This window comes from Aedes aegypti, chromosome 3 (genome assembly GCF_002204515.2).
Source record: "Aedes aegypti strain LVP_AGWG chromosome 3, AaegL5.0 Primary Assembly, whole genome shotgun sequence".
Lineage (NCBI taxonomy): Eukaryota > Metazoa > Arthropoda > Insecta > Diptera > Culicidae > Aedes > Aedes aegypti.
In genome coordinates, this window is record NC_035109.1 from 141,295,686 (window position 1) to 141,314,423 (window position 18,738).

Here is an 18,738-nt window from a genome sequence, read left to right on the forward strand (position 1 = left end):
TGTTATAATCGAAAGAGAACGAGAGAGGAGAGAATCTCTCATTTGTACATAGGTCCTTTAGTAATGTTCCGCGAGAATTGTCTCCGCAGCTGTTCATATGACCACGACCTTCCTGTAGAACAGAGTCCACCAATCATTCAAATATATACTAATTTGTGATTTAATTAAATAAATGTTCAAATTCAATTGTATACAATATTTACGTTACTTTCTTTAAAATTATTTACGAGATTAGAGATCAGAAATTTCGTTTATTTACTGCAGATCATCACACTTAAAATACATAAGCGCGATTTACTGAAATCAATTGCACCTGCACTTATTTTATGAGGATGCTGCATTTAAAAAATAAGAGTCACAGAACTGTTCTTTTTATGTGCAAGATACACTGATAAAAATCCACACGCTCGATCTGTGTGTTTAAAATTATGGATCGATTCATGAACGTCCATATCGATTTGCTATGATTTTCTTGCAAACTTCGTGTGTGTTACACATTAAATTCCTGTGTATTTCTTCATGGATTGATTCATCAACCGACAACAGGGATTCCATATTTTTTCCACATAAGTTCCCGAAGGTTTCTCTTCAGATTCGTATGTGTCAACCTATGGACGCATAGATCATCCTTCCAACACGGATTCAGTGTGTTTTGCTTATGGTTATCTTGTGTCATAATCATCATGTTCAAGTTGGTCGATTCATTGATTTGCGCAATGAGATTGTTATGATGAAATCCATGAGCTATGCTATCGATTTCCATGTTCAAAGCTTCTAAATTGTTTTTGATCAACCCATGGGATGCATAGCGAACTAAATTGCGGTTGGACCTCGTGTCGAACGACAGTCATCATCATGCTTCCAAAGAGAAGAAGCAAATTTTGAAGCTGAAAGTGTTAGATGAAAATTTGTGAATTCGATTTTTCTTTTATTAGTGAAGTTGACCGATATACGAGAGTTCTACCTTTCTATAAGAAAACATTGATTATAATGTATAGTTTAGTAGAAAAATCGGATTCCACTAACAAATTTTCCTGGCTTTCAGTTTCGAAAAAAAATGAAATATGCTTATCCCTGGCTTCCCAAATTATGGATTTGCGGCGCCTCGCCTGTTGCTGGCTCACGGGTCTGAAAAAAAAAAAATCAAGAGAGCTTGCGACAAGCAGAGGAGCCTCGGATCCATATTTTGGGGAGCAAAAGTTTTTCTACTAAATTTCTTCTTTCAGTCCCTTGACATTTATGTTCTATCACACATGACTATCTAAAGCTACTACATTTCGAATTCAATAAGCAAATCAGTTGGCTTTCATGATTTAATATTTGGAAATTCATGTTTGTTTCACATGACAACCTAATGTTGATACACATGTTATTATACCGTGAAATCAATGATGAAATCCATATGGCTACCACACTCAAATCATGTGGTTTTCCTCATTGCGCAAATCTATAAGTAAAACACACGACCTTGACGTGTAGATTTTTCTCAGTGTAGATGAATTGTAAATGCAAAGCTTGATTGCAAAAATATATGTGCCTTGCACATATATTCAACAGGCTAATTTGGCTCAGTGTAAGTACTTTCAGTACCTCCCGCTTTGTCGATCGCCTTTGGCCTGTTAAAAGCGCTTCGTCGTAGCGGGTCCAGCCTACTCTATATGTGAACGTGTCCTTTTCAGTACACCACCAAAGTCCTAGGACTTTCTCAGTTGCCATCTCAGCTGACAGATCAAGATTCTTTATTTTCGCATCCTCCTCTCCTAATGCCAGCAGGACCGCTGGAGAGTTGCTTATCCAGTTGCGGATCTCGAATCCGCCTTGGGAATGGATGTGTTTTACTTGCTGCGCTATACGAACTGCCTCTTCTTCCGTCTTTACGCTCACCAACATGTCGTCCACGTAGTGACGTTTTAAGATAGCATCCACTGCTTGTGGAAACTTCCCAATAAAACGTTCTGCGTTTAAATTCTTGACAAATTGTGCCGTGCTAGGCGAGCAACACGCACCAAATGTCATAACAGACATTTCAAAAACGACGGTCTCTCCAGAGTCATTGTTCCAAAAGAAGCGCTGACATGCCCGGTCTTGTTCTACAATCTGTATTTGGTGGAACATTTCGCGTATATCGCCTGTAAGTCCAATCTGATGTTCCCGGAATTGCAAGAGTATGCCGAAAAGAGAGCCAATTTGGTCAGGACCCTTTAACAGTACGCTGTTCAACGAAACTCCGAAAATCGTGGCGGCTGCATCCCATACGATTCGGATTTTTCCCGGTTTATTGGGATTGAATACCGGAAACACAGGTAAATACCATGCACGTGAAACAGGTCGATCTTCTTCTTCTTTGGTTAGCTCCCGAATGTAACCTTTCGCAAGGTACTCCGCAATCTTTTGATTCAAGGCTTTAGCTAGATCTGGATCCTTGGTCATACGCTTTTCCAGTAAGCGGAATCGGCGAAGCGCCATCGACCGACTATCTGGCAGGCGGATGTCATCGTAGCGCCAAAGCAAACCCGTCTCGTAGCGCTCGCCATTGAAATTGGTCAGTGATTCCAGCATCTTGCAGCTTCGTTGATCTTCTGTAGATAATAGAGCTACACTCGATTTCACCACGCCAAGACTATCGAGGGTAAAATATTCTTTCATAGCTTGATGCAAATCTTCATCCGAATGATCGTTACGTGATCCTATGTGAAATGAGTAATGCACCATGTTTGGCGCGTTTTCATCCGCACCTCCACCGCATACAGTCCAGCCCAATCGTGTTTTTATGGCTATGGGTTGATCGAGCTTTCCTTCACGACACTGTAGTACAATCACAGAACAGATAGCCATCTTAGAACAAACAGTAGTTTTCATCTAGAGTACAGGAAAATGTGGAGAAGAGTAGGCGAATAAAACATTGTTTGCCTCACTGGAATTCACAGTGCAGGATATTGACGTTAATTTCGTCTAAAATGATCTGCCTCGCTCGTATAATTTGTTTGACGTTATGTCAACACTGTTGATTCGCCAGCATAGTAAGCCATGCTGCCTTGCAGTGCACCTGAATCAAAACATTTGGCAACAAAAGCTCGACACGCTTTAAATTGCAAACATGAACATTTTCTGCTAATTATTGGCTTTTGACGATATGTTGGCTTTCTTTGGGAATGTATTAGCAAAATGGTGTGGTGATTGGTAATATTCTTTATGTGCGACTGTAGTTTTCCTACTTTAAACATTAACTACTAACCTCCCCCGCCCCTTGGTGCACTGTAAATTTGTATCGGAAAAAATAACGCAAATCTCAATCATGTGCACCTTTTTCGTCTAACGTTTAAAGCAATAAATAGATGTCAAACATAAAGTTTTTCTATTGACGCATTTGCTCAAAAGGACACGCGGCGTGCCCCAGAGGAAACGAACAACCACGGTTTAGCTCGCTTTTTACTTAATTTTTCTGGGAGATAACATTGCGGTGTTTCATCGAACGCGGTTGTTCCTTTTCTGAACCATTCGCCACGTGGAATTTTGGGCAAATGCGCGTTTCAGGAAACTTTACAACACACGTGGCTATGTATCATATCAAGTTCAATTCCAATGTATTGACAGTGAATTAGATGTGTATGTGTATCAGAACTAAGTTGGAGGAGATGATTTCGCATTTTTGAAGAAAACTTCACCTCCAAACCAAGGTATCTAGAAGGGAGGTAGATCAATCCGTCATTCAGAGTATTCCGCCATGTTGGAAAAATAGTTGACAGCTGGCAAGTTTGTTTTGCATGATCAAGTCAGCAAGCCATGGAATCCATGAAACGTCTCCCTCAAAATCATTGGATTTTCAAACGCTTCTTCTCATGTTATGCTAATCAGCTCTGATTTACGTTGTTAACTTATTAACAATCTTGTTCTATTTAGCAAAACTCCACACCACATCCTTCTTACATCTGGAGATCACCAAAAAAACGACGAATTAAAATGGGATTCGATCTGATAGTCTTTGAACAATCTGAATTGTAATGTTTCACTTAAATACATATATAATTATAAAGCCTACGTGTAACATCCACTATTCAACACCTAAACGATTCGCCTGACCATTTCAGCTGGTCGCTTCCGGTGTACGCAACCATCCTCAAACGCATCTCAGGCTGTCCTCGAGGTTGGCACTAATTGATCGGCGCATAGGTTTTAAACAATGCTCATTTTCAACTGAAAGCACTTTATTGTTGCCTTGAATCAAAGCGGTATCCTGAAAGCAGTAAAATTAAATTTGTGCCAATATTACGAAGTTTCCAGTATGAAATTTTCTACTCACTTAGCGTCTTGATCAACAATAAACAATCCCATAGAAACGATAGCAACCGCTAGAAGTGGAATCACATGGACGAAATACGCCAGCTGACTGACTCGTCAGCTGTCATTTTTCAGCTCCCCACTTTTTACCACTCCCCGGATCCACTGACTACTTAGATTGTATTACCTTGATATAAATACCTTGCTCCAAACACTAGCGATTTTGCGATGGGATGTTGACGTTTGATCACGCATCGAGTTTTGTTTATTATTTTCCATCAAAGGACTGCTATGATTTAAATGAAGCAGAAACCTCCGTCTGACGTGTAAATTTTTAGACGAGTGCAAGGTTGATTAATTTATCGCGGTGTTATAATTTGTCTTTGGTGTTATGTTACATAGCACGTTGTATAGCGCATCAGATACGCTGTCCAGCAAGAATACAATGGTAGACGTTTGAGGAGAAGAAACGATTACAAAGTTCCGGTGTTCAACCAGAATCGCGTTCTAAAAATCAGAAAAAAATACTAAATAACTTTTTAGTTGTTGTTTCATTGTTAGATGGAATTTATACTTATCTTTGGCAATTTATGAATTCCCACGAATTTCCTCAATAGTGCGGGTCGAAGTGCGGAATCACGTCGGATCGATAAGGTGCCTTAACTGCACATGTTGAGCATGATCGTCATCTCATAAACGAGGTGTAGATACCCAACTAATCCAATGTAATCAAATGCTCCTAAAGTTAATATATTTATAAAATGCTTGACTTCATAACATTTATTTCCAAAAACATCTAATAAGTCACAATATTTAATGAGTTAAAAACTTGGTTAAAAAATATGCCTATGAATTAAAAAAATATTAATGTTTATGACGATGTGTTTTTCTTACAAAAATGTTTTGTGTGACACTGAAATTGTTTAGCCTTTATCAGACTTGAAAGTTTCTTCCATTAAGGATTAAAATCCCCAATGACATATTATCCTGGTTATAGGTTATAGTTTGAATCAATCCGGTACGATTGTTTACAGAAACATTTATGCTATTTCTGGCTGTTTGCAAACTTCTCAATTTTCAATTCTAAATATAAATGAGACAAATGCCTCATCAAGGTGTTTGCTGAAATATGATCTGTGATTATAACACAATGGTCGCGCAAACTATAAAACCATCTCCTCTTGATTTTTTTTTTTTTTTTTTCATTATAAACGGAATAATTATTTTTTGTATGTTATCAATATTCCAGAAAAAAATAACTTCGCTTGAATTAACTGAAGTTTCATGGATGAACATGAACCAGATCAAGATACAACATGAGAAAAGTCAGGATAATGTAAATTCGCGGAACCGGCGAAGTACGCGAAATTTGGCCTTCAACGTGAATTTAGAAAATCCCGCGAAATTACACATTTTAGGAGAACTTATATGACAATCTCAGTAAATTTATGAATTTTGGTAATATTTTTTTTTTAATTTTGGGTCGAGGTTCCATTAAAAATGTCCTAATCGTTTAGTTTCAAGTTGGACCTTTTTCTGGCTTGTTTATCTTACTCTAAATTTTGCATCGACAATATTAGTTCTGTTTGATCTATCGACCTTGACGCTTGCTCTTACGGGGGCGAGCGACGAGGGCAGGATCAAACATGTCGCGCGTCGGTTTAGTAAGTGAAAAAGTGGCGTGATCGGTTAGTTCGTTTAGAATAAGTGAAAAGTGCCACGATCGGTTAGTTCTGTTTGATCTTTCGACCTTGACGCTTGCTCCTACGGGGGCCAGCGACGAGGGCAGGATCAAACATCTCGCGCGTCGGTCTAGTAAGTGAAAAAGTGGCGTGATCGGTTAGTTCTTTTTGATCCTTTGACCTTGACGCTTGCTGCTGGGCAGTGCGTCAAGAAAGCCAAGTTTTTTTTTTCCTTTTCGGGTCGCGCGCCTTTTTTTCTGAGTGCTTTTATATAGCCGAGCAAACGAGTGAGGCTGAGAGTGGATTGTGGCTGCACAGTGAAGGATAAAGGATCAATTGGTGAGCTCGTTTCATGCTACTATTTCTAATCTATAAATTTCATTATTTTCAGAACACCCCTTTTTACCTTTATTTTTGTAATTAAAAAAAAAAAAAACTTTGAATTGTTCGACACTACAAGTGTAGACTTGCGAAAATTTCACTTTATTCAACAAACTTTGGATGGTTCGCCACTGTAAGTGTCGGCATAAGAATAAGAGTGTTCTATGATGTTCCAAGCAATCAAGTTTTTTGTTTCTTTTCAAATAAGTAAAATATAATAACACATGCTTTGTCCTGACAGCTGTAGGAATGTTACATTTAGGTATTTGTTCAACAAACTTTGAATGGTTCGTCACCTCAAGTGTCGGCATAATTTTCCACTACATAGAAATTGTTCATATCAAATGAAAATATTATATTTACATATAAGCATGTTTGTATCTCACAAATCATTATTTATCATGGTCTAATCGCTTATCAAAGTGAATCCTGTGACCCAACGATCCTTCCCATTAACAAACATCCCTCCCAGTAACCTTTGTGGAGATGCAGAGGCAAACACGGTCTCCAAATAGCAAAGGTTACGCACTAACATTCCTTCCCCCAATCCCACCTGACTGCAGGGACGTGGCCGGCGCCGTTATTGACCCTGTATAAATAGAGGCACTGAATTATGCACATTGAAGAAGATTATGGCCAATCCCAGCCAAACTTCTAGTTGATTCTTTGTGCATTTTCACTGACTTCGGTCAATCACGGAATAGCAACCATTGATATGTGTAGTCAGTCTAAGCTAAGCTCTAAATTTTGCATCGACAATATAATATTAAACTTATCATCTCATTTGCAAGCACAAAGAACATTTCCACTCTAACAGCCATATAATAAGTTCAAAAGTTTTGTTGTGTACAAGATCTTCTGAATCTAAAAAAAAGCATCTTGAATACTATTACATTACAAACACCAAAAGCGTTCAAGCCACCTACCATTTATTTTTTATTCTAAATATGTATGTTTCTAAGTAATCGTTATTTACTCTAGATGTTTCACCCTCTTCTTCCGCTGCTTATAATAGAAAAAAAGATGTTAAAAACTTGGTGGGAATGTTATCGAGATCTATGTAAGATTGTTATCAGGTCCGTCACACTCGGGCTCAGATTGTGTACCACTTCTAGTTCTGCATTTGGTCCCTCGATAGTACAAAAGGTACCCAAGTTTGACAGATCGCAGCACACTTTCCACGGCATTCTAGATTACCTTATGAGCCATAAAATTTTGGGCAACTACAAGGGACATCGGGGTCTTTAATTTGTCTTTGTTTGTATGGTCACGTACTACACTCATTGTTGCTTAAGAAAAATAAATAAATAAAAGTCTGGAACATTGTAAGGAATTTGCATGATATTATTTTCTTACATATGTGCAGTACAACCAGGTCCGTCCCACTCGGGCTCAGATTGGGTACCACTTCTAGTACTGCATTTGGTCCCTTGGTACTGCAAAAGGTACCCAAGTTTGACAGATCGCAGTACACTTTTCACGGCATTCTAGATTCTGCTCTGTTACCTTATGTGTCATTGAATTTTGGGCCACAGCAAGGGACATGAAGGTCTTTATATTGTCTTGGATTCAACATTTACGCATTGGCCGTTATTACTTACAAAATGATCATTTGGATATGTCTGGTAATGTTCAAGGTCATTGGAGTACCAGAAGCAAAGACTTTGACCTCCAAACTTGACTATTCAGCAAACATTTATCTCATTCATATTGAAATTCATTTAAATAAACTATTGTACGATCTGATTACTAAAACAAGGAGCAAATGCAAAACCATTTTTCGTTACCCTTAAATTCAATGAAAATATTTCACTCTTTCTGAAGACTACCTTATTTTGCAACAACCTTGGAGTAGAAATCTAAAAAAAAAGATTTGGACGAGTTTTCTTGTCTAATTCTGTAAATTTACAGTGTAAAAAGCTTGCCCGCCGCCACCAGGTGCGCTAGTGTTCGCGTTGATTTTGGCAGCTGTTTTTGTTGTCATCTTTCTTATCTGTTCTGTGGTACAATGCTTACGTGGGCATGCTTCAATCCAATCAAAATTCGTGGTTGTGCACCGTCGTAAGACTCAATCGGCAATTTTCGCAAATACGGATACTGTTCCTTCATCTTCTTAAGGTGAAACTCCTTTGAATCCACTAATAACTGTATAAAAGTAGTGGTACACAAAAAATATTCTCCTATTTGTTGGTAATAGTAAAATTAAAATTGATAAGACGTTGTTGCCAGTAACCGCTACTTCAATTTGAGTCTTGTCCCCTTCGACTAAATAGGATTGCTTGATGTCATACGCAACCATCAGCCTATCTGACAGCCCTGCAAGTAAGCAGCCGGCGTGAAATTAGAAAAATAAAAAAAGTGAAATTCTGTGATCGAGTGATTGTTTTTAGCACGGTTTGGTGAAATTTTAAGTTGTTTTCATCAGAAATCAACTAGTAATTGATCTTTGATTAACAAGTAGTGAAAGTAAACTGTGTTGGAGGTTCTACGTTTATCGAAAGTGGTAAAATTCGGCGAAAAGTATTCTTTGTTCGCAGGCGGATAGGTGTAAACAATTGTAGCAAAGTTAAACGTCCGTGTTGAAAATTAGCACGGTTCGTGGAATTTTCACCAGCTACTAGTGTTAAAACTACGGAAATTGTAAGGTATTAGTGTTATGATGTCTGGTTAGAAATTTGGGAGTGGATTAGTACAGGTAAGTGAAATATTTTGAGAAATAATGTGGACTTCCAGAAATGTGTTTGTATATGTGAGGAAGCCATCTTCACTGCCATGACAGGGATTCCTTCCTATATGTCCTTAACATCCAGAGACTGCTGTGGTAGCTGTAGCTCCTTTACTGTTCGCACCTCATCAAGATTGTACTTCTTCGCTCCGTCGTACGTGCCTGCGATTGAAAGACTGATAACACGGGAATCTGTCTCGCATCGCTCGGTGCCGCCAGTCCATCGAAGGTAAAGGGGACTTTCCACACCATCCAAATCTAACTCGTCTGCGAGCTCTTGGTCCATTAGTGTCAACTTAGAACCTTCGTCTAAAAAGGCAAACGTCTGCACGTACCCACTCTTACCATGGAGTATAACCGGAAGGTAGCGAAACAGCGAATTATTGGAGTTAGAATGGTTGTTGCACTCATGCCGAGCCGAGCTCGTCCCTTGCTCTTCTCGCTGGCTTATGTCGTTCGTTGGAACCGCTTTCTTGCTTTGATTCTCGTTATGAAGGAGCTCATGATGCTTCCGTGTACAACCATCTATGCCGCAGGCTTTAGCCCTGCATCCACCATTGTGTTTCCCCAGACAACGTCGACACAGATCAAAATCACGCACTACTGCCCATCGTGAATCTCTAGGCAATTCCAAAAACTGTTTACATTTCTCAATTTCGTTACAGCTGGACTTGCAGATCGGACATTCCACCATATTCTTTCGAGCGGGCTCAAACTGTACATTCAGTTCCGCTTCAGTTGGCTCCAAATGTGCATTAAGAAACCCAGCATTTTTTTTAGCCGTGCGCGGCTCGATTCGCGTTGATTTTGATTCTGGAATTCCAGGGATTGTGACGGTACTGGCAGCTTCTGCCAGGGAGTAGATCCAGTTTCCGAAAGTAGACAAATTTACTCTCGGAAGCGTATGACGATACCTGGCCCAATCCAGCTTAATGGATGGTGGCAGTCTACAAACGAGCTGATGCAGCAAAGACACATTGTACATGTGTTCTTCCAGCTCACACGCATCTACGATAGCACAGAAGTTTTGAACTTCCACAGCGAAGTCCATTATTGTCTCGAGCTTATCTTCTCTCAAAGAGGGAAGAGCTGTAATCTTTGCAAGTTGCAGTATTGAAGGTGCGCGCTGGCAACTATGTGTTCGCCAACACACATTTACGAGTATAATACAAGTGTTTTTGAAGTATAGCACGGAGGAATACACCCTAGTTTGAAACAATCAAATTTTTTGTTGAATTTCAAACTGAAAATTTTGTTGTTTTTAATCAGAAAATTATTGTTTCAAACTCATCGTTTTGTTTCAAACTAATTTGTTAAATAGGTTGCCTCAATGTTCAATCTTTATGTTATTACAAGTGGTCCCGGCCAATTTCGTCTTGCTATCAAGTAGGCTTTTAAAAAATGACATGCAATCTCTCATACAAATTGACACATTAGTTTTCTTTCGTTTTCACTACTATTTCGAATACTTTCCTAAACTTTTTCTACGCACGAACACGTCGGAGCTCTTGGCGAATGCGACAGTGAAAGAATTGTTAAAATTCGTTGAACCGTTCTCAAGCCATTTCGTGACATACAAACACCATTCCATTTTTATTTATATAGATAGCCAATATAATAGTTGCTTCAAACTAAATTTCAAATTAATTTCAACAAACAACCGGTTTGCTTTTACTAAAAATAAGGTTGTTTGTTTCTCTGATCAACTATTATTTTCAAAATAGAATAATGGGTTGATTCGACCAAAACAATATAACGAATCAAACTAAGATTTGGTTAGGATCAAAAACTACTAAAATTTTAGTTTGTTATGAACCAACTTCATGTGTTGCTTCTACCTTCTTTCTGTTCGGTCAATTCATGTGTTGTCCTCAAAAATTCCAGACATTTTTATTTTCGCAATTCGCAGTATTTATCGGGTAGGAAATGCTTGAAATCGCTTCATTGGTAGTATAATATAATTTATAGAAACAAGAGTCTCTTGCTTTTTAACTATAACAGAGAATTATAACAGAAAATGCTAGCTTTTAATGAATCCGTATCAAACATAGACATCGAGTTAAGCTTTTACACTAGCCAATATCATATGACTCCTCAAATATGTTTATACACTGCACCATCTTGGTCTAATTAGTGATAATTTAACACTTTGGCTTGATTTCAAAACCAGATTGTCGTTCTTTGGTCGCTTCGTAAGATCAAAAGTAACTTCGGTAGCGTTTTTTTTGTCTCGATTGTTTTATTTTGTTCTTAAGTAAATGTATGTGTTAAATTGCGGAGTGCAATACGGAAACCCAAGCATGCGATTTTGTTATTTTTCCGCGTTCAATTTTTCATCTATGCGTTTTGCTGTGCAGTGTATTGCTATGGCGACCAAAGCCATAAGGATCGTTTACACCACCCTAAGTGTAGACAATTTTATTTGGACGGTTGATTGAACGTAAAATTGCAGAGAGTTTGCAAATGAAGAATTCGATATTAAATACCAATATGAACCAATGCCAAAATATTATTCACAGGTGCCAGAACGTCTGCCAAACGTATCCTATGGCCTTTCCCATCCCATTAACATTCCACAATATCCCGTAACACCTATGAGAGGTCGTCGAGTTCTCTACATCTTTCTTAAGTAGGTGTTCAATTAATCATTCCTTCCCATTCCTCAGCATTTGCAAGGAAATGGCCTGGACAGCTCTCATCTGTTGGAGGATGGGTCAATCTTGTCTAAGAGTTAAGGGTTAGTCCCAAATCGGACGAGAAGGAGGCAACCCTCATACAACGGTTTAGGACTGTACCTACCACCTACGAATTTGTGCGGATTGCTTAATGCTAATGCTAATTTAACACTTTGGTTCGATTTCAGCCGAGCAATAAATCAATAAATTAATACTCTGTAAATAAACAAAGTCAGTCATCTTGCGCTCGATGCGGATTCGATCCAAGCTGAGGAAAGCACACGATAGAGGTGCTCCGATATTATCAATAGGTCGTAATGTCGATATGTTTCCTAAGATATTCAAAATGCGTTTTACCTCAATATTTTGGTTCGTTCTGTCCCATTCATTTGGCATTTTGAACAAGTACTTGAATGCTTCTTAAAAATCAATATTTCACGTCGAATAAACTTTTTTTTTCTAGAGAAATCCGGCAATAGAAAATATTGTATACTACTGTGTTACGTTATAAGATTCTAGTAAAAGTTTGTTTTATCTCTATAAAATGCGATTGAGCTTTATGCATTTTGAACCGTCTTTCCCTACATCATTTTTCATTCAACAAAAATAAAATCTAAAAAGCTTACAAAAATTTCTTCGGAATTTTTCCACCCGCAAAATCAAGTCCCCTCTCGTCAATCAGGACCCGGTGACACAAATCAATGCAATTGACTCCTGTCAGTTGAACATCCTTCCCACACTCTCTAGGTCCTAGTACAGCAGGAAAAGTAAAAGCAAACCAATCAGGGCACTTTTCATCGGTTCAATCAGAAGGAATGTGCTCCACCACGGCACATTCAATCCACAGTCTGAAGCGGTTCTCGGCATAACGGCATCCCAGCAGGATTTCTCTCCGTTCCGCTTCACGTTCATGCACAATTTGATGCTGATTGAATCGGAGCCGGTAATGGAAAACACTGATGGTCCTCCGGCGATAAATGGCACTTTGGGTAAAAATTGGATTTCCGTCAACGGCGTTTCGCGTTTTTATGGAGGCCAGCGGGATTTGTTGTTTTGTGTTTAAGACTTTCGAATAAGTTGAAAAAAACAAAATTTAGTTTTGAATGTCAGGGAATGAGTGTAACGTTTGAGCCTATCACAAAAATATACGTTTCGTTTCGAATGGTAACAATCAATCAATAATTATATCGTTTAACGAACAACATAACCTTCTTTTCCAGCTGTTAGTCAGATACGACCATCGAATGATCTCCAAGAAATACGCGCAAATCGTACTCTGAACATCAACCAGAAGACAAGGCTTCAAATCATCTCTTCATAATGACATCCGTCAAAGACACCGCCTCGTTCTTCGTGAACGGCAGCTCGAACCAGTTCGACTTTGTCCTAGCTCTGTACCCGCAGGTCCTCAAACTTAAAGCACAAAACAAATGCAAAAAGCCAGATGAACTCATCCGGTTAGACGACTGGTACCAGAACAAACTACCACAATTGATCAAAAAACGTGGCAAAGAGCGTTTCCTGGTGCACGAGGAGCTAGTCCAGACGATGAAGTGGAAGCAAACACGTGGTAAGTTCTTCCCTCAGCTGTCCTACCTGATCAAAGTGAACACTCCACGAGCCGTGCAGGCGGAAACCAAGAAAGCATTCAAAAAACTGCCCAACCTAGAGCAAGCAATTACGGCTCTGTCGAATCTTAAAGGTGTCGGAACGACAATGGCGTCGGCCCTCCTAGCGGCAGCTGCTCCAGAAACTGCCCCGTTCATGGCAGACGAGTGCCTCATGGCCATTCCGGAAATCGAAGGCATTGACTACACGACCCGCGAGTACATGAACTTCGTTCAGCATATCCAAGCCACGACGGATCGACTGAACGAAGAAGTGCACGGTCCGGTCAGTAGTTCCAAGAACGCCGAAGGTAGCAACGACGAGGACAGTGGTGACGTGCCCAAAGTTGAGAAGAAATGGTCCCCGCACAACGTCGAACTCGCCCTCTGGACGCATTACGTCGCACGGGAACTGCAACCGGAGTTACTAGACGACATGCCTGCCGCTACAGAGGGAAGTAAAAACAGCTACTCCCGGAATCCAACGACTGCCACCGCACCGAAGACCGCAGCTCCCACGAATGGCGCCTCGTTACCGTCGTCAGGGAACAACACAACCTTAGAGGAACCGTCCGATGAGAGTAATCTGGACACCGAACTAGGAAAGGCCACCTCAGACGAGTCCTCCAAAGACAACAACAAATTTACCGACAGCTTGGACGAATGCACCAAGTCCGAGGACAGTTTGGAGAAGCCCAGCACTACGACGGCCAGCATTCGGAACAACAATAGCGAAGAGGCAAACGATAGCGATTCTCAGAGTAGTGGAAAGCGGTCATCGACGGGGGAAGAAGAAGACGAAGAAGACGAGGAGGAAGATGAGGAGGATGGAGAAAGTTCGGGCGATGGAGTTTCCAACGCGAAGAAAACCAAGTTTGAGTAGGCGGACGGTTGGCGAAGAGTAGGAGCAGGAAAACTTTTCTAATTACAATTAAACCAGAAGACGATGACGAAGGCGGCCAGGATGCCGACCACGACACGAACGGCAAGAGAAAGAATCACAAATCAAAATCAGTTAACATAATTAACGTCGCCGCGGTCAGCAGTGTTGGGAAACTCGTGAGTACTCACCGAAAACTGCAAACTCACTCGCGAGTATGAGTTGTACAGCTTGAACTCTCGCGTGAGTATACTCAGGCGTGAGTTCAAGCTGTACAACTCATACTCGTGAGTGAGTTTTTGACTAACACTAACTCGCTCGTGAGTAATTTTACTCACTTGAAGTGTTGTAAATGTTCTTAAAGCTTGCGAATGGCTCATATTAAAAATAGGTAATGAGTAAGGCTGTTCTTTTTGCGGCCTTATTCAAATGAAAAGATGAAAAATTAATTCTTAAAACTATTTTGAATTTCAGATCAGTACACTAGATCCGCATGACTTCCGTTACCTTATAAATTTCACGAATGAAAAATGATTGAACTTGTCATTTTTCGAGCTGATTTTTCATCGATGGGGTGATATGAGCACCCTACTTTTTATTGTGAATTCATCTCATATAATCTCTAGTCACTAAACACTCCAAAAGATTAAACAGCAAAAAGATTAAATTTTAAAAAACATATTATTGTCTGTTTGTGTCCATAAACCGGTGTTATAAAGTACACACTAATTAGGAATAATTTACATCGTTTAATTGATGCATACCATATGGTCGGTATTCAGACAGACTGAACCAAGTGTTTTTTAATGGCTTCAGGAAAACATACCCCAGATATTCGAAATTTCAAAATATTTGCAGTATTTGCTGTAATAATGCAACTTATCTATTTGAACCCAAGAAACAATTTTGGGCGGTTAATAAACATCCCAAGAAACAATTTTGGGCGGTTAATAAACATGTCTTCTAAACTAGGGTAAGTGTACCAGTTATGGCCATAGTGGTTCCCTATTTCGCCATACGTGTTAACTTGAATTTCTTCAAATTTTGAAAAGTTTTGTGTGTTTTAGCAGTAAGATAAAGGATGTATCTAGGTGTTAAAACATTCAAAAGTATAAAAAATGTAAAAGTTATCGAAATTTTACATATGGCCAAATAGGGAACCACTATGGCCATAACTGGTACACTTTCCCTAGTGCTTAATAACAGCTGTGGCTGTTGAACAAAATTATATGCTGTATAAAGTGATGATCAAATGTTGCATAAATTCTGAACAGCGCTTTTGTTCCTCACTTTCATGTTATTTTAGAAGCTCGTTGAACCAAAGTTGATACAACGTTGGTCGATAACTTAGTTTGGTTGTCTAATAGTATCTCTTTGATAGTAGAAGACGAGCTGTTTCTACGGATTCAGATTCTGTTGTTCCATACATGACATAAAGTTAACAAGCTTTAACAACACTTGTTTCATCAATTTTCAACAATGGTGCAGAACTACAGTGAATGTTTGCTTGAACATGCTTTGAACTCAACGTTTTAACCAACTACAAGTCATTGTGCGAATTCTGAAAGCTCTTTAACATACAATTAAAAACCAACTTCCTAACAATCAGTTTTTGCAACAGCTGTTTTATTAGTTGTTTAATAATTAAAAAGAAATTATTATTCAAGCGTTATTCGCTCAGAAATGGAGAATCTATTCAATAACAACCATTTTAGGAGCCGTCCATAAATGACGTAGCATTTTTTCACTGATTTTTTACACCCCCCTCGTAGCATTTCGTCACAAACGCTGGTACCCCCTTTGAAAAATACGTAGCATATCAAGAAACCACACACCCCCCCTCCCTGTTTTTTTATACTCGTTTTCCTTAGTGACTGGGTTGACATAAAAAATTGGAATGCAGAAGTTCAATACAATGTTTGATGTTAAATACTATCTGAAATGTAATGATAATCTTATCTTACAGTTCGATATACAGAAGCCCTCAAAAGTAATTTGGTAAACAGTTTTAAATAAACATTTTCCTGTTTAAGTAACATCATTTTGGTTTCCAGTTTCATGTAGGCTAAATTATGTTACTTTTTCTGTTGACAAGTTTACTATAGAAAATGTGAAAAAAAAAGTTTGATTAGATTGATATAGCTGGATACTGTCGAGTTACGGTGCAATATATTGAACAGAAATTTCGTTATATCAGATGATTGTTTTAATTATTTTTTGTTATGAAAAAGATTTCAATGAAAATGATCAACAAAATAGGGAGACTTACGGCTTCGGCACCATTCGACTATTATCGGCAACCAAATTTCAAACGCCAAATTCACAGTATTATGTTATCAAAAAACGTAATTGAAACCATTCAGATTATTCTTTGTTCTGTCCGCTTCCCACTGACGAGATTTCCGAGACTGAACAAACAATACCGCCAGAGATTTCATCGATTCAAATGAACACGCCTCAAAATGCGACTGATTTGGAGCTGCCGAAGTGATTCACCAGCAGTTCTTATGGGATAGTTGCCGAACAGAATGAGCCTGCCGACAATAGTCACATTGACAAGAGATGTTCGCAGCGTTGTAAAAACTTTTCCTAAAGCATTTTGACAAGTCTGTCGGTGTGAATCGATAGAGGATTGAGCAACGCATAAATGTAAACAGACAAACACGAAATTTATCTGCTGATGTCCGAGAATATTACAAAAGAAGCGCGGCATCGGCTTAGACTGCCGAGAATATGTAAGTTCCCCTATATTAATTTAAAATAAATCATCGTCATTATTATCCCAATTCAAATCCATTTGCTAGATACTTTAAAGATTACATTTGAAATTTTTAAAATGTTTAGAAAATTTTAGAAATTATTATACAAATTATTCATCTCTATTAATATTTTAGTCAAATTTTTTATCGTTTCCATACTGAAGTAATCTTACACAACCTAAATTAAAACAGTTAAATAATAAAAATTCATCAAATTACCAAGTTATTAGGAAAATTGAATGATAGGGCAATTTCGATAACACTCGAATCTGTTGTCCTTGTTAATGTTCTGGCTATTCCATCAAGAGCATTGATAAATCAAAACAAATCGATGAGTTGACTGGGTTGAGATCTCCTGCAACATTAAATGCATAAGTTCACGGAATAAATATCTTCTTTTAATGTAATATTTTCCTAAAAGAGCATATTTTATTTCCTTGTAGAAATAAAGCCCCAACAGAAAATATGAATAAAACTAAAATGGCTGACTCTATGCCTTGTAAACAAATGGAAAAACAATGTACTCCAAGTAGTTAAAGCATTGATTTTTAATTAATTTATTGAACTTTTATTTTGTTTACTTATAAATTTATTAATTCAGACACGAATACAATATAATATCCATTTAATTATTTAAAGCTTCAAAGCATCTGTTTGATTGCATTTATCAAGAAAATCTTAAATTTCATAGATATTTTTTCAATCTTGTCATATGAATGTTTGTAGCTGAATCATCATTTTATAACCCAAGTTTATAAGTAAAAAAAAGAAGTTTAATAAAAAATAATTGTATGTCATTTTTTTCAGCGCGCCTCTCTTTTTACCAACATGAATTAAAATGCTACGTCCACTAGCTAGGACCGCTCCCTCCCCCTCGTCTCACTTCGTCACAAATTTATGAAGACCCCCCTCCCCCCTTAGAAGCTACGTCATTTATGGACGACCCCTTATTAACGTTATATAGTGCATGTTTATTCAATGATGTTACCTCGGCCGTTCAACAGTAGTAACATTATAAGTAGACTCTAAAATGTTTATTCAACTTTAAACCACCAGTTATCCATCGAACATCCAGAAATATTTGTTCAGCGTGTTTATAGCAGGGTTGTATAACGAGTAATAACTAAATTGTGGAACAAAAGTTGTAGAAGTCTTTATTACCTATTGCCACCGTTTTTCAAAATAATAGTCTTTGTACAGTATTAATTCAACCACATGTTTCATAACGAGATTATTCGTCTATTGTGAAACTATAATAAAGCTGATAGCTTTGATAAGTCTTGCTTTTGAGACCTTTTCACAAACAATGTTCAACATACACCGAAGGCAAGCAAAAGACTTAGACGATGTTTAAACAACTTGTTCGATTATCTTATTGTATCTTTAAATACTGCTTTGAACCTGCAGATGTTTGTTACCTTGTTTGGAGCAGTCGAGAAGCGCCTGTAAATCGGAAGGTCCTGAATTCGAGTCCCGGCATCACAAAAATGGTTAAACAATTGAAATTCAATAATTATGCATCAAATTATAGACAGATTTCAATATGTAATAAAGTGTACAAATAGATACATTTTTTTTTTATATTTTCGTTATCAAATAAATATTGAAGAAACATCTAAGAAACATCTTTTGCTACGTTTATACAACCAATTCTATAAATAAATATGATACCCATTCAATTCGAACAAAGCTCTAAAACAAACTGTGTTCAGCATGTTTTTCCGTTGAGCGAATGTTGAACAAGGGCATCA

The 18,738-nt window shown here is 38.2% G+C and overlaps 1 protein-coding gene across 10 annotated transcripts in view; it reads left to right on the forward strand.

Annotated features, from left to right (window-relative positions):
* Positions 1–14,353, forward strand: part of LOC5567579 — a 38,809-nt gene extending 24,456 nt beyond the window's left edge. For all 10 annotated transcript variants that reach the window (XM_021851447.1, XM_021851445.1, XM_021851446.1 and 7 more), the window contains exon 3: positions 12,962–14,353. In XM_021851447.1, the coding sequence (XP_021707139.1) occupies positions 13,062–14,231 (1,170 nt within the window). In that variant the 5' untranslated portion in view covers positions 12,962–13,061 and the 3' untranslated portion in view covers positions 14,232–14,353. The remainder of the gene's footprint in view (positions 1–12,961) is intronic.
* The last annotated feature ends 4,385 nt before the right edge of the window (positions 14,354–18,738 follow it).